The 14,946-nt window shown below is 62.8% G+C and overlaps 1 protein-coding gene across 1 annotated transcript in view; it reads left to right on the forward strand.

Annotated features, from left to right (window-relative positions):
* The first annotated feature begins 770 nt into the window (after window positions 1–770).
* Window positions 771–14,946, forward strand: part of GAK (cyclin G associated kinase) — a 36,912-nt gene continuing 22,736 nt past the window's right edge. Inside the window, 10 exon segments of the mRNA XM_039838369.1 lie at window positions 771–915; window positions 1,585–1,644; window positions 2,426–2,540; window positions 4,592–4,734; window positions 6,683–6,808; window positions 7,798–7,887; window positions 8,461–8,596; window positions 8,870–8,982; window positions 9,818–9,908; window positions 11,595–11,718. Of these exon segments, the coding sequence (XP_039694303.1) occupies window positions 1,642–1,644; window positions 2,426–2,540; window positions 4,592–4,734; window positions 6,683–6,808; window positions 7,798–7,887; window positions 8,461–8,596; window positions 8,870–8,982; window positions 9,818–9,908; window positions 11,595–11,718 (941 nt within the window). The 5' untranslated portion in view covers window positions 771–915; window positions 1,585–1,641.

The following is a 14,946-nucleotide window of genomic DNA, read 5'->3' on the forward strand; positions in this document are numbered from 1 at the left end:
ATGCCACAATTGCCTATGTCATTGTCTGCAAAGAAAATGCTGTTACCTCTTTCCGATCTTTCCAGGCAGGACACCTTCGCTGTCTTTTTCTTGCCTGGCTGAGAACACGTATCCTGCCTTGTTCCTGATCCGGGGGCAAAGCCCGGGGCCACCCACCACTAAATGTGGTGCTGCCGTTGGCCTTTCACAGGTGTCCTGCATCAGACTGAGCGAGTTTCCTTCTCTTCCTAGCTTCCTGGGAGTTCTTCATTTCAAGATGCAATTTTCCGCTACAGGAAGCTAGAAAAAGCTCAAATTAAACCCCAAAACAATAGAATCATATTGATTTTCAAATGCAAAATCAACTTTCCTTAGTCACGATGCGTCATTTTTTATGTGTTGTTGGGTTTGATGTGCTAACATTTTAATTGATTTAGAATTAAGAATTTAAGGGTTCTCTTGTCCGTGTTCACGTGTGATGTCAGTCTATACTTTTAATGTCCTTTTTTGTCACGCATTCAGGCGGTGCTGTTAAATGTTGGTAATTTGGCCTCGATCGGTCTCATGCTCTCTCTGATCAGTCTGTCTGGAATTTATCAACCTTGTTTACCTGTTGTCGGAGAACTGGCCTTGGCTTTGTTGATTTTCTCCGCTTTTTCTGTCATTGATCTCTGTTCCTATGTTTTTCCTTCCTGCCTCGGAAGCAGGATAATGAAAAACTAGTATTATACAAAATGGAGCTGTTATTTTTGCAGAAAACAAATTGCTACCCACAGGTCCGGTTTGTATTTTGCTTAGTAAAGATATTTTAAAAGTTTAACGTTGAATAAAAATCATAGCACTGAACTGATATGTGTGTTTTTCTAATTTTCAGGAGGGTTTGCATTTGTATATGAAGCTCAAGATCTGGGAAGTGGCAGAGAGTATGCATTAAAGGTAAGAAAGGGTGATGCCATTTTATGTGGGTTTTGGGTTTTTTTAGAGGAAATCTCAAAGTGGCCGTTTTGAAGGGTCTCTCCCCATCATTTCGTTGGTTTCTTTTTTCCAGTCTATCTATGTGTCTTATTTGTTTCTTCTGGTGGCGAGAAGCCATCAGCAGTGTTAGTGGACTTTAAGGGCGTGGTCTCAACTTTGGGATGAGGGCTCAGCCGGCCACCTGGGGGGACAGTGACCTCACAGTGCCAAAACTGCAGCGAGGGTCCCACAAATAGCAGGACTTCAAAAGCTGCTCTGGTAAACTGCGGCCCACAGTGCACCCGTGTGTGAGTCACGGCAGGACAGCGGGAGGGGCGTCTTGTCAGCGGCGCGGCCGGCCCCGTGTTCGCTCAGCGGCCAGCCGCTCCGTCGGGGCTGGGGGCCCGGGCTGGGCCTCGTTTCCGCGGCGTCTTCTCTCCTTTTCTCTCGTCGTCTTCGGCCCGCTTGGAGCAAAGGCTCCTGTGTTTAGTTTCTCTGGTGTCCTTGCATCATCAAGGACCATTTCCACGGCCTTCGGCTTTTCTCGGGGTTTGCAGCGGTCGGGGTTAGGATGGGGTGGCGTCGCTCTCCTGCACGCGGGGCAGGAAGACACGCAGCTGCTGACCCTGTCTCCGCTCTCTCCTGCTGCAGAGACTGCTGTCCAATGAGGAGGAGAAGAACAGAGCCATCATTCAGGAAGTGTGTTTCATGGTATCCTTCTCAGCGCCTCCCCGGGGAGGCGGGCACCGAGCTGTGCTCCCGACGCGCTCACATTGGCTTTGGCTTTTCCGGGACTTGTCTGTAAGCTGTTTCTAGTAAACAGAAGCTTTTTCCACGTCTTTCACTCCCCAGTATTAGTGGCTTTGGGAGTGGACACATGGGTCCTGCCCCGGAGGTCTCTGTGCCCAGGGGATGGGCTGCTGTGGCCCATGGTGCCCAGCCAAGCGCTGTGCCCCTGGCCATCGCCAGGGCCCCTTCTTGGGCCTCAGCATCGCTTCTCCTGACCAGCCACTCCGGCCGCCAGAGCGCTTGGGCTGTGGGCCCGTGTACAGATGGTGGACTTGGGGGCTCCTTGGTCGCCCTCCACTCCGGCACCCGTTCTCTCCAAGCGAGGGTCTTGCCCTTTGCTGCCAGACCTGTTCTCGGTCCCCTCTGCCCATGGTGAGCCCACTGGCCGCCTCAGCCCTGGATGCTTGCCTCACCGAGTGTAGGGGCACCCGCCGTTGCTGACGGCTGCTCACACACGCCCGCCGCACCCCGCCGGCTGCCCCTCTGGCCTGTGGTCAGGTGTGGCCAGCATGCTCGTCCGCACCTGCACCTCCCTCTGCACCCTTCCCGCCGGGTCCTGCCCTGTGGTGGCCTCACCCGCCCTCCCCCATCTCTGCTCAGTGGTCAGGCCCTTCGATCCGCTCACGACTCGTGTCTTGATGTCACGTGTGCGGTGTCTCTAAGTGTGCGGGTGTGGCATTCTCCTTTAACGAGACACCTGCAGAAAAAGCTTTCTGGGCACCCCAACATCGTCCAGTTCTGTTCCGCGGCGTCCATAGGGAAGGAGGAGTCGGACACCGGGCAGGCGGAGTTCCTGCTGCTGACGGAGCTCTGCAGAGGTGAGCGCCCCGGCGTGCTGCGTGTCCGCGTGGGAGCCGGTGGCCCTGCGGACAGCATTGCTGGGCTCTTGGGCCAGGGCGCTGCGGCATTCTGAGGCCCTGCTCTCTGCACCTTGGGCAGCACAGGTGACGCTACCGTGGCCTGCCGGTGACGGGTGGCTCCCCGTGCGCCCTGCCAGGGATGCGTGGCTCCCTGTGTGCTCTGGTAGCCTCTGTGCTCGTAGCCCAGCCACTGTGTCTGGGGCTCAGACATGTCTGCACTGCTTCAGTCTTGGGGTTCAGCAGGACCTGCATGATCCGTTTCTCAAGTGAGGTCACGTCCTGAAGGAGGGCCAGTGGTGGAGCCTGGTGTTGGCTGCTCACTGCGCTCCCGTGCGTGGGGTAGTGTGGCTTTGGTGACAGGGCACCCTCGAGGAGCACATGCCCGGACCACCAGTCTGGGTGCTGCGTACGAGGCTGGGGGCCGAATGCTTGGGGCGCTTGCGGGCGGGTGCAAGGGTTGCCTGGCACAGGGCGGGGACCGGTGTAGGCAGGTCTTCGAGAGGGGCGTGATGTGGGTGCCTGCCCGTGGGAGCCTCCCTGCCCCTTCCTGGTAGCCCACAGGCCTTGCCCCACCTCTCGCCCCGCGGTGCCCTCTCCAGCCCCTCTGCTCCTACGGAGTTGTTTTCAAAGAGTCCCCCCCGCCAATTTTCATAGATCAGCAGAGACCAGCGAGCACTGACGCTGTGATCGTTCCTCCATGCACCGGCTCATTTGCCCTCCCTCTGCCACTTGGCTGTCAGTGTGTCCCCCAGTCCCTCAGGAGGGTTGCGGAAAGCCTGTGAGGCGGGTGTGGCCGGGACAGGGGACAGTGGGCTGGGCTGCGGGGTGAGAGCAGCAGGCTGGTGCTCAGGCCCAGAGCGTGGGCAGATTGGGGAGCCAGAGCCGAGATGGGGGGTTGGGCTGTCCATGTGGGATGCAGACGCCAGAGCAGGTGGCTGGTGGAGGAGCGTGCAGGCCCCGGGCCGCAGCTGCCCTCGGTGTTGAAGGCTGTAGGGCGACGCGGTCCTTAAAGAGCCCGGACACCATGGACGTGTAGGAGGTCCACGCTGGCGCCCACGCCTCACCCCTCTGCAGTGTAGACGCTGCCGCACAGGGTGCAGTGACTCACCAGACAGCCCACAAAGACCCCAGCCTACTCCCGGAGGCAGGGCTGGGTGGTTCTGAATGTCCAGGAGACGCGGCCCAGGAGAGGGGGTGCACGGTTGACAGTCTGAGCGGAGACGGTCCCTGGAAGGTGATGTTAGAGGCCGGAAACGCAAGGGGAGCGGGCAGCGGGCAGCCCGGGCAAGGTCCCGAGGTGGGACAGGAGCCGGTGCGCATGGCAGCGTGGCAGAGGGCGGGACAGTAGGCAGGGCCCCACTGTGGGGCTGCAGGGCCGGTGACTGCCTGGGTTCTGCATTGAGTAGCTGAGGGGGCCGAGGGCCTGGGCCAGGAGGAGGCAGTGTGGTCTGAGCAGAAGGCGGGCCCCTCCGGGAAGAGGCTGTGGGGACGGGGCTGCGGGAGGAGTGGGCTGGGGTGCCAGCGGAGTGTGGGCAGCCTGTGGAGGCTGGTCCCGTAGCCCTGGATGCGGTGTCCCCGCAGAGAGCCAGCCCGGTCCTGGCGGAGCCTGGCGCCCCTGGTGCACGGGGCGCCCGTGCTGTCACCACAGGCTCGTCCCACGTGCATCTGCGTCCAGTGCAGTGAGCGCTCATCGAGGCTCCCGCTGACAGGTGGGATCGCTGTGTGTCACTTAGGGAAACGGAGCGGTGGTTTCATGAGAGACAGGTGTGGAAGGTGGGCGTTGCTGGTTTTCTCGGTAGCTGCCGGCTCAGCGGCTCCGAGGGGCCAGCGGTCTGCGGGGACCACGCCGGCCGTCTGTGCGGCTCAGTAGCCGTGGCAGGTGCCGTGCTGCGGTGTCCCAACCGCCTCTGCCTCACAGGCTGCGCAGTTCCGGCCCGGCTGGCGGGTCCCTCCCTGCGGCCGGTCAGCATCTGTGGTCCCATGGTGATGTGCGTTTAATCCTCTTTTAGGGCAGCTGGTAGAGTTTTTAAAGAAAAATGAATCTAAAGGGCCACTCTCGTGCGACACCATCCTGAAGATTTTCTACCAGGTGTGCAGAGCCGTGCAGCACATGCACAGACAGAAGCCGCCCATCATCCACAGAGACCTCAAGGTACCGCCCCAGTCCAGTCCCCGCCCCTGCTTGGCAGGGTCCACCTCGCGTGCCCAGTGGCCCTGGCGCCCTGTCTGTGAGGCTGCGGTGTCATTCAGTTCAAGCCTCTGACGACCTGGGCCTTTGTCTTTTGTCACCTGAACCCAGAGGCTGGTTATGGTGACTAGTTGGCAGGTGCCCGACTGTGGACACCTGTGGGGCTAGGGCCCCGGCCCGGGACCTGTGCCTGCAGAGCTGCAAGGGCTGTGGCGAGAGGCTGCCGGGACCGAGTGGCCCCGAGCGCGGATGCCCTTCCCTGCCTCCGGCCACCGCCGCACCCCCGGGGGCCGGGCGCCCTCGGGCCATCGAGACTGCTCCGACTTGGGCGTGGGCTTGTGCCCGTGCAGTGTCCTGAGGAGTGAGCAGCAGGGGACCGCACTCCGTGCGCAGGTGGGCAGCCGGCCTGGGCCTGCCCCCTCACCTCCCCCGCCCCGTGCGCCGGGGACCTTGGTGGCCAGGGCTCCGTCGCGCGTCCCCGGGGCCTGTCCACGGCTGCTGTGTGTGGCCCCAGCATGCACTTCCCGTGTCAGGCGTCTGCTCAGCGCTGTGGGTTAAGGTTCGGCCATCTGTGTGGCGCCCCGCAATTAGCAGACTGCGCCGTGGGCGCCCTGCTCCTTGGCGCCCCTCTGCACCTGATGTCAGGGCCGCTAGGACGGCGGAGGGTGTCTGCACCCTCGTGTGGCGGGCGGTTCCCGTGCCTGCGCTCCGCTGGCCCTAGTGTGGGCCAGTCGTGGGGTTTCGGTGTCGTTTCCTTGCTGCGGAGGGCGTCGGCCACCTTTCGTGCATAGTGCTGCTTGGACTCCTCTGGGAAGCACCTGCGGAAGCATCAGCCCGTTTTTCGCTCTCTGAGTTGCCGCTCTCTGTCCCCTCCCCAGAAGCCCCATGTTGGTGTTCGTGGCCCACACAGTGGCTAGTGTGCTGAGGGCACCTGCCGGCCGCCATCACAGTCACGTCGTGTTCCATGTCTTGACGGAGCTCTCGGCCCCCCCAGGCGTGGCGTCCTGAAGCCCTGCGGTTCGCCCCGTGCTTAGGGCCAGGGCCTCCTGTTCATCGTGGCTGTCTCTCCTGGCACCTCGGCCGTGTGGCCGTCCCTCGCCGGAGCTTCACGGCAGCTCGCACCTGCTGCTCTAGGACCGCTGGCTCTTTTTGGCTCTTTGTGTCTCCATGTAGAGTTTTGAATAAGTTTTGACAGGTTCTGCCCCCAAACTTTAGGGACTGTGATTGGGATTGCCTTGACTCCCCCAGAGCAGGCGCCCACACGCTTTGTCCGGGAAGGGCCAGACCTCAGATGTTTCAGCCCCATTGGGCAGTGAGCGTGTGGGCTGCCCGGGGCCCGCCCTGGGAATCCTTGGGCTCCTGTTGGTTTTCAAGCACTGCCGTCCGTGGAAGCCGTTCTCAGCCTTCGGCCCTGCAGAGGGCGGGGCTGGACATGGCTTCCCGGCCTGGGTTGCGGACCTGCTGGTGACCAGGGCAGGGTCCTGCCGTTGGTGTTGGGAGCGTGGTCTGGTTCTGTTTACTTTGGATTTTAAAATTTTATCTCAATTATTTACAGTGTTCTGGTTAGGAGTCTTTTGTATGTCTTCTGTTACAGATTTTTCTGGCTTTTTGGTGTATTCGATGGCTTTTAATAGGGATGTCATTTTTTCCACCATCTAACCACCTTTTCTAAAGGCTTTGTCGTATATCTCACGTTATTTGTTGGACTTATCTTTGATTTGTGGTTGATTTAAAATTTTTTTTTATTTTACTAAATTATCTGTTTTTACAGGTACATGTACTGATTTTGATCAGGAGGGTTGAGACATCGCATTCCCCGCTTTGCTGGAGGAAGGCCTCTTGCTGACTGCTCTGAGCCTTCCCTGGGGGGCTGTCTACGCCCCGAGCTCACTGGCACCTTCCGACCCTGCAGGTGGAGAACTTGCTGCTGAGCAGCCAGGGGACCGTGAAGCTGTGTGACTTCGGCAGTGCCACCACCATCTCGCACTGCCCCGACTACAGCTGGAGTGCCCAGCAGCGTGCCCTGGTGGAGGAGGAGGTGAGATGGGTGGCTCGCGTGGCCAGTTCGGTGTCCTGCACAGCCCACCGCGTGGCACACGGCACCGCACAGGGCAGCCTGCGCGTGTCCCCGCGGTGCTGGGCCTGTGCCTGCGGGGCGCCACCTGGGAGTGCCGCTCTGGACGGAGGGGTCAGTGCCGGCCTCCAGCTACACAGCGCTCAAGGGTTACGGGAGGGTTACGTTCATGCGCAGTGCAGGGTCGTGCGCCTGCGGCACGATGGCTTCCTGTGCCGACGCCTCTGCACTCCACTGGGGGCCACCCACCTTGCCTCGCCTCCCCGTGCTCTGGGCCCGTCTGCCCCAGTGGAGCGCAGGGGTGGCTCATTTCTGGGGGTGCAGGATCCGTCTGCGTCCTTGGTTGGCGCTGAGTGTCGCGCACGTGTGTGCCCGGCCGTGGCCGACCCTCTCAGAGCTGGGCTTCGAGTGGAGAGCGGTTGGTCCCACTCTGCACGAGGCCCCATTCTCCCTGTCCTGCCGCAGTCATGGCTCTGTCGACAGTTCCCACAGGAGCCTGCGGCCTTGGGGTTCGTGCTAGTGTGTTTGCCGCGTGCTGGAGGCCTGCCAGCTCCCACCTGTCACACGTCCCGCCCTGTGTGTTTGGGTCTCGGGTTCTGTCCTTCCTCCTGTTACTGAAGCTTGTAGAATAAACCGCTTCCTTTCGTACATACGAGCGGCCCGCCTTTCAAAACTGGCTTTGGGCCACTGTGGACAGGCCTCCTGCTAGGTGAACACAGCACAGGGGTCATCACGAGCGCATTGGCCTGGTGGAGGAGCCAACGCCGGGCGCCATGCGAGACGGGTGGGGGACGAGCAGCTCTGGAGATGGGCGGTGGTGGGGGTGGGGCTGGCAGCCTGCGACGTTTCTGACATACAGAGAGCTGGAAGCGAGTGTCCGGCGGCGTGGGCGTCGGTTCACAGTGAAAACACCCGTGCAGGTAACGTTCCTCTGACGTGTGTGTCTCCTTCAGATCACCAGGAACACGACGCCCACGTACCGGACGCCGGAAGCCGTGGACCTGTACTCACACTTCCCCATCGGCGAGAAGCAGGACATCTGGGTGAGGCCGCTGCGCTGCCGCTAGCTGTTGTCGCCGGAGAAGGCCTGAGTAGAAATGGGGTGTGAGTGTGGGGTGGTCGGCACAGGTCTGCTCCCCGTAGGCCTGCCACTGAGCTCCCCTGACACGGACACCTGCCCTCTGGGTCAGAGCTCTGCAGAGCGGCTGGGACATTCACGGAGCCGTGGCTTGCGCGGCCATACCCTGGGCATGCCGGATGGCCTCAGGGCTTTATGCTAGCCTGGTGATGGCCAGAGTGAGGTCTGGTGTCGCCGGGGTGGGTGTCATGCTCAGCAGTGCTTCTGCTGGTGTCTGCTGCCCCCACCCCCCCGCCATTGAGCACCGGTGTCTTGTCGCCTCCTTAAGAGCAGGGACAGTGATGCCTCAACCCTAGACGACCACCCTGTGGCCTTGCACCTCGAAGCTCACGTTCCAGACTCTGAGCTCGGCGCGAAGCAGCCCAGGCGTCAGCTCAGTCACAGACAGGCAGAGACTGGGCCCTGACTGTCTCCTCAGAGATCCGAGCGCAGGGCCACACCCTTTCCTCCATCCGCGCCTCTCACCTCGCCCCCGCAGGCCCTGGGCTGCATCTTGTACCTGCTGTGCTTCCGGCAGCACCCGTTCGAAGATGGGGCAAAACTTCGCATCGTCAACGGGAAGTACTCGATCCCTCCCGACGACACCCAGTACTCCGTGTTCCACGGCCTCATCCGTGAGTCTTGTGTGCAGGGCCCGTGGAGGACGCGCCCCCCACACCCCGTCACCCCAGGCGGCCGCCCGGGGCAGCCTCCCCGCTCTGGTCGCTCGCCCTCTGCGAGTTCACGGTGCTCTGCAGGGCCGGTTCGATCGTGTCACTCCACTCGTCGTCACTTTCTGTGTCATACGTTCCTCGCTTTTAAAATCAGTGACGTGAGGGAAGCGGGGTTCTCTGCAAGTGCAGGGCGGTGGGACACTGGGCCCTGAGCACGCGCTGCCTCTGCTGCAGGCGCCACGCTGAAGGTCAACCCAGAGGAGCGTCTGTCCATCACAGAGCTGGTGAACCAGCTGCAGGAGATCGCAGCCGCCAGGAATGTGAACCCCAAGTCGCCCATCACCGAGGTAAGGTCTCCAGGTGTCACTCGCAAGTGTGTGGTCTTGAGACCCCCGGTCTGCTTTAGGGGTGATAGCTCTGGAGGGAGCTCCCGTCTGTTGTGCAGGGAAGTGCACCCATGCCACCCGTGGGGATCGAGTGCCCCTGAGGGCGGGCCCCCCGATGAGAAGTATGCTGCTCTGGGGTCCCGGGGTCAAGGGAATAAATTGGGTGCGGGGCCCCGTTGACCACGCAGCGCCATCCCACGTCAGGTGGCACTCAGTGTCCATCCCCGTGTTGGGGCCCAGGCAGGACGCGGAAGTGACGGGCTGGTGTGTGACACGCCCGCGGGTGCTTCCCGGGCTGGCTGAGGGCGGGCGGCATCATTTTCACGTCACTTCCACGTATGCTGCTGGGCGCTCTGCGGGGTGGCAGGGCTGCCACTGGACAGACTCGGGCCGCCGGGCAGACGTGGCCACAGCAGAGCGACTCCCGAGCACTCAGCGCTTCTCGAACCCAGGATAGTGGGGCAGACATCAGACCCCTCTGAAGTCAGGTTTCTGCCCCGGGCAGTGAAGCAGCTGTCCCCACGAGGCGCGGCAGCGTCCAGTGCGCAGCGGGCGTGGGTGGGCTCGCAGCCACTGCCTCCATTTCAGGGTGCTTGCCGAGTGATCCCTGTGAGTGCACACTCCTGGCCTGAGTGGCTGCCCTTGGTCCATGGGGCCCGTTTACAGCCGCGCGAGTTCTGCCCTCGGGTTTGACGACAAGTCGTGGCTCGCCCCCGCCTGGCGGGCTGGGGCCGTGGTCCACCCCGTGCGGCCGGCGGCGTGCCCGCCCGCTGACCATGTGCTCTGAACCTCGCAGCTCCTGGAGCAGAATGGCGGCTGTGGGAACGCCGCCCCGGCCCGGGGGCCCCTCCCTCCTGGCGGCCCCGCGAGCAGCGGCCACAGCATGAGTGAGTACCCTGCCTGCACCCACAGCGTGAGTGAGTACCCTGCCATGCGTCTGGGGATCGCCGCGCCCCGCTGTGCCGGGCACCCAGGCCTGCCCCTGGGGCTCTCGGCCTGGCAGTGAGAGGCGACCGGCTCTGAGGGCCCAGGACCCTCCAGGTCACAGCTGCCTGAGCTCCCAGACCTCAGCAGGGGCCGCACGCTCGGCCATGGCTTAGGATGAGGGACTAGCGGAGAGAGAATGCCAGCCACCTTGTCGTCAGGATGGCACTGGTTTCCCGAAGCTGCCTGTGACGCCTGGGAGGGCCGAGCCCTGCACCCAGCACGTAGGACTGTTGCAGTGGCCACACAGGCACCACTGTCCCCGATGTGGCCAGCCCAGCCTCCGGCCCCTTGGAGGCCTAGCCGACGTGTGTGATCCTGGCCCACTCAGATGAGGCCGCCTCACAGGGTCCCAGATGGTGACCGTGAGGGCTGGCGTGCAGGGCAGTTGCATGGTCATGGCGAGTGCCAGGCCGCAGAGGTCCTGGTCTGCTGGTGGGGAAGGCGCAGGCAGGCGGTCCTGGCAGGGGCAGCGGTGGCCAACAGGTCCTCCTGAGGACTCGCGGCGTGCTCGGTGACCGGCCTGTGCCCAACTCGACCCGCGTGTGGCAGGCTGGATCTGGGTGCCCAGCGCTGGCACGGCAGAGCCTTGTCCCTGGAGCTGCCCTCAGCTCGGGCCCCGTGGCTGTGCCGGGGTGTTCTCTGCCACACTCCCGTCCTGTCCGCCATCTCCCGCCCTGGTGTGTGGAGGCCACGTCCCGGGACCTCTTTGACTGCTTTGTTTCCCGGGGAGGGGTCATCCTGGCCACCAGTCGGCCACATGTCCTGGGCATCTTGTGTCCACGCAGTGTGGCTTCAGCACCCCCACTGGCCCTGGATGCCTCCGTGGATGCCTGTTGTGTGGAGGCAGCTGGGTTCTCGAGGTGCCCAGGCAGGGCCACCCCACACACGTGCTCATGCCGCCTGTGTGAGTGCTGGGGCCGGGCTGGTCCCTGCCACACTGCAGCAGCTGCTCAGCAGCCCAAGAGTGTTTGGCCCCGTCTCAGCTGCGACCCAGCCGTCGGTGGCTGGTGTCGCTGTGATGGTCACTGAGGCGGTGGCAGAGCCCACAGACCCCCCAGGCACAGACACAGTGATGGATCACACCTCCCTCTTTTTAGAGCCGCCTGTAAGGGCCACACCCAGGTTCCTGGAGCTTCGGGCACCCGCCTTCATTTGCTGTCACCCTGTTCACATCCTATCGATGCCCCTTGGAACTGCGTCCTGCTGGCCAGGCTCTGTTCTAGTGCCCCCACCTCTGTAGATGGCGCATACCCCAGGCCCGGCCATACCACCTTAGCCCGGCTGGGGCCACTTGCTCAACCCCGCTCCTGGGCCCTGTGTCCACCTGTGTCCCCTCACCTCAGGCGTTGGGCTGTCTCACCCCTGGGTCCCTCAGTGTGCGCGTGTGCAGTGGTGGGTCAGGAGGTGAGCTGCTTACACGTCCCAGAGATGGGAACAGGGTGCTGCGTGCCCCTGAGGCTGGCATGGGGAAGGCAGATGGCCGGGGTTGACGGGAAGTGTGCTTGTCGCAGGTTCTGGGTTTCATGGCTACTCCCGCCTCTGGGACCCCGCCTGGCCTGCGACCTGAGGCTCATCTCTCCTTGCAGGCCTGGCGCTCGCTGAGTACGACCAGCCCTACGGCGGGCTCCTGGACATCCTGCGTGGGGGCACCGGGCGCCTGCTCACAAACATCAAGGACACGTCCTCCAAGGTCATCCAGTCCGTCGCCAGGTGGGTCGAGGGTGTGGGCAGTCTTGGCGACGGCTCACGGTTTTTCTGAAGCGTGTGGATTTCCCACCCGCGGGGCGTGTGCGCCCTGCAGAGCTGACACAGCCACCTCATGGGCGTCAGGCCGCAGACCCTGCTGCCTCCGCCCTGCCGGATGGGCCCCTGCCGCCAAGGTCCCGCCCCCACCGTGGGGGGACTCGGCGGGAGGCAGAGGCGTGCTGGCGTCTATGACAGCAGCCCCTAGCCGCCCATCGCTGCTGCAACGCCTCACGCTCGCACTGGTGCTTCTGCGGTGTGGAGTAGGCAGGCGCGGTCAGGCCCAGGCCGCCTCAGCGCGAAGCGTCGGGGTGCGTGGACGCGGGCCGGTGCACGTGCGTGGGGCTCAGGCACTGGCCCTGGCCTTCAGTGGGGCCAGCGCAGAGGCGTCAGCCTCACCGTGAGGCCGTCACTCCATCCTAGCTGTTTCGGGCAGCTGTTCGTGGGAACTGAGCTACAGCGATGTTGGACATGTCGCAGGTTCTCCGTCCCAGGGTCAGAACGTTGGTCCCTCGATTGTGACGACTGTGTTTCTTTGGACAGTCGTGGAAACCTCTGGGTCTCGTTTCGTGTGTCCTTTTGTGCTGTGACGGTTCCGTGCTTTCAGCTGTGTCGCCAGCATAGACGAAGGCGTGCGTGCTTGTGTGTGAGCATGAGCCTGTGTGTATGTGCGTGTGTGGAGCATTTGCATGCATGGTGTGCAAGTGCGAAAGGTGTGAACGCTGGCACGCAGTGGTCAGGAGTGCATGGGCCCTCGTGAATGGTATGTGAGCACAAATGTGAGCATTCACGTGTGGGCACGCACTTGTGAGGGGTGAGCACTGGTGAGCGGGTGTGGGCGTGGGGGTGTGTGGGAGTGCACATGTGAGGGGTGTGTGAGCACCGGTGTGAACGTGTACACATGTGAGGGTAGTGCGAGAACTGCATGTGGGCAGGTGAACGTGTGCGGAGTGTGAGCACTGGTGTGTGGGGGCAGTTGTGAGTGCACGTGTGGGAGAGCGCTTGTATGGGCTGTGAGCACGGTGAGTGCGTGAGCAGGTGTGAGCGTGTGCACGTACAGGGCGTGAGGGCATGTGCTCACCAGCACGTGGTGGGCACAGCCGTGGTCTCGTGCACTGGGTAACTGATGTGATCTGGAGCAGAGGCAATTCGGTTTCCACCGAGGCCGGGCGTTTCTCAGTCCCGGCATCCGTGTGCGTCTGTGACCCTTGGCAACACCCAGATTCGGGTTAGCAAACTGGCGTTTGCCTGTCCTAGTGTGGGCCCTTTGGAGTCCTGGCCGTAGGGACGGGTGGCCAGGGCTGAGGCTGGATTCTGGGTGAGGGGGGCATGGGACGGGGCAGTGACCACTCAGTGCTGACCTGTCTTCCCCGTGCTGTTCACCGCTGTGCCAAAGGCAGGTGACCTTGTGTGACGGCACCACGGCGTGGAGCGCTCTGCATGTGCTGCAGTGGCCGGCTATCACCCTGGCCCTGCGGGCCGTCCCCTGCCCTTCTCGCCGCCTTCCTCCCAGTGAGTGATGCTGCAGGGGCTCGGCCGGATTCCAAGGTCGGAGGCCTTTGTGCTGCTGCCCGACGGCGAGAACGGGCGGCTCCTGGGCACAGCACAGTGACTTGGCCTCACTTGCAGAGAGACGTGCAGGTTGGGACAGGGCTGCCTTCCTGACGACGCCCTGGGCCTCAGCACCAGCTTCGTGATGGTGCAGAGAAAGACTGGGGCTCGGCTGGACGGGGCGGGGAGCAGGGTGTGTGCGCTGCTCATGGCGCGAGATGCTGGAAGCCCCCAGCGGGGCCAGCAGGAGAGGCGGGTGTGAGACTGTGGGTTCACTTCTGTGGTTCCAGGAGTGCGGTTTAGGTAAACGGCCACCTGTGGGGCGGGGATGGTACCCCTTGGATTGAGTAATTGCACGGTGAGTCTGGATCCACGGCTGCACCCCATATTGAGTCCTCTTCCTGTGGTCACACGGCTCGTGCACGACGCCTGGTCACAGGTGCCCTGCCTGGCACGCACCAGACTTGGAGGGAAAGCCAGTCTTGGCAGGAGCCCCAATCCGAATGGGCAGCCTGGGCTTGGCCACTCTGCCCGTCCTGGTCGTGGTGCGAGCTCTCCTGAAACCCGACGCCCGCCAGAGGCTTCCCCATGCCTGAGCGGTCAGTCCTGTTTGTGACCGCCTCCTGCCCAGGACCCACGCTGCGTACCCACTGCAGAAGAGATGGGGTGAGCCCGTTCTTTGGCTCTCCCCACTGAGAAGGTGGGTTGTGGTGGCGGCCGTGGCCCCTGGATTGTGGCCCAGAACTGCTCCTCCTTCCTTGGAAGTCAGGATGAGCGGGCTGGGCACTGGGTCATCCCCGACGGCAGGGGTGCTTCACAGTGAGAGCCTGACTTGGAGTGCCCATAGTCTGAGCTGGGGCCTTTGGAGGCTCAGAAGCATACTGGCCGGAATGGACAGAAGCGTCTGAGATGCTGGCAGGCTCAGGAGTTAGCAGGGAGACTGCCTGGGACAAACCGGTCCTTTGTTTATCAAACACACGAACCAGAGCGGAGTCTTGGGCAGCACACTGGCAGGAGACGTTGTTGCCAGCCCTTTTCTCCATGGGGTCACACGTGACCAGCGGCCGTTGACCTCCGTGCGTGTGACTGTGAGGGCCAGGCAGCTGAGGTGTGGAAGGCAGATGTACTGCTCTCCTCGTGGGCCCAGGCACCCTGCAGCTGGCGTCCTGTGTGACGAGCAAGGGCCTCCAGCAACCCAAGGCTCTGCCACAGGAGGCTCAGGTCAGGGCCTTGGGGCGGTTGACAGGGACGCTGTAGGGTCCCTGGGCAGCCCACTCTGCTGCAGGCAGAGCCCTCATCGGGTGGTGTGCGGGCCCAGCGGTCCTGGGGGCCTGACCTCGGAGGAGGTCCCCTGTGCGTGCCCTCAGCTGCCTGCAGCTGGTCCGTGTCCTGGGAGCCGGGCCTGGGCCTTCTCTCTGTGGTCTGTGTGTCTTTCTTGTGGGCTAGAGGTGCAGCTCCCAGCTGCCCACGCCCCTTGCACGTGTCCTGGAGCCAACACATGTGGCCTCACACAGCCTCCCGCCGGGTGCCAAGTTCCCAGCTCTGCATGTCTGAACATCTGGCACGTGCACTCGGTGATCACTCTGCCCCCTGCACCCCACATGCTTGGGCGTGCCTCCTCGGGGGTACACGAGGGCTGCGTGG

Source organism: Pteropus medius, unplaced genomic scaffold, assembly GCF_902729225.1.
Source record: "Pteropus medius unplaced genomic scaffold, Ma_sr-lr_union100, whole genome shotgun sequence".
Taxonomy (NCBI): domain Eukaryota; kingdom Metazoa; phylum Chordata; class Mammalia; order Chiroptera; family Pteropodidae; genus Pteropus; species Pteropus medius.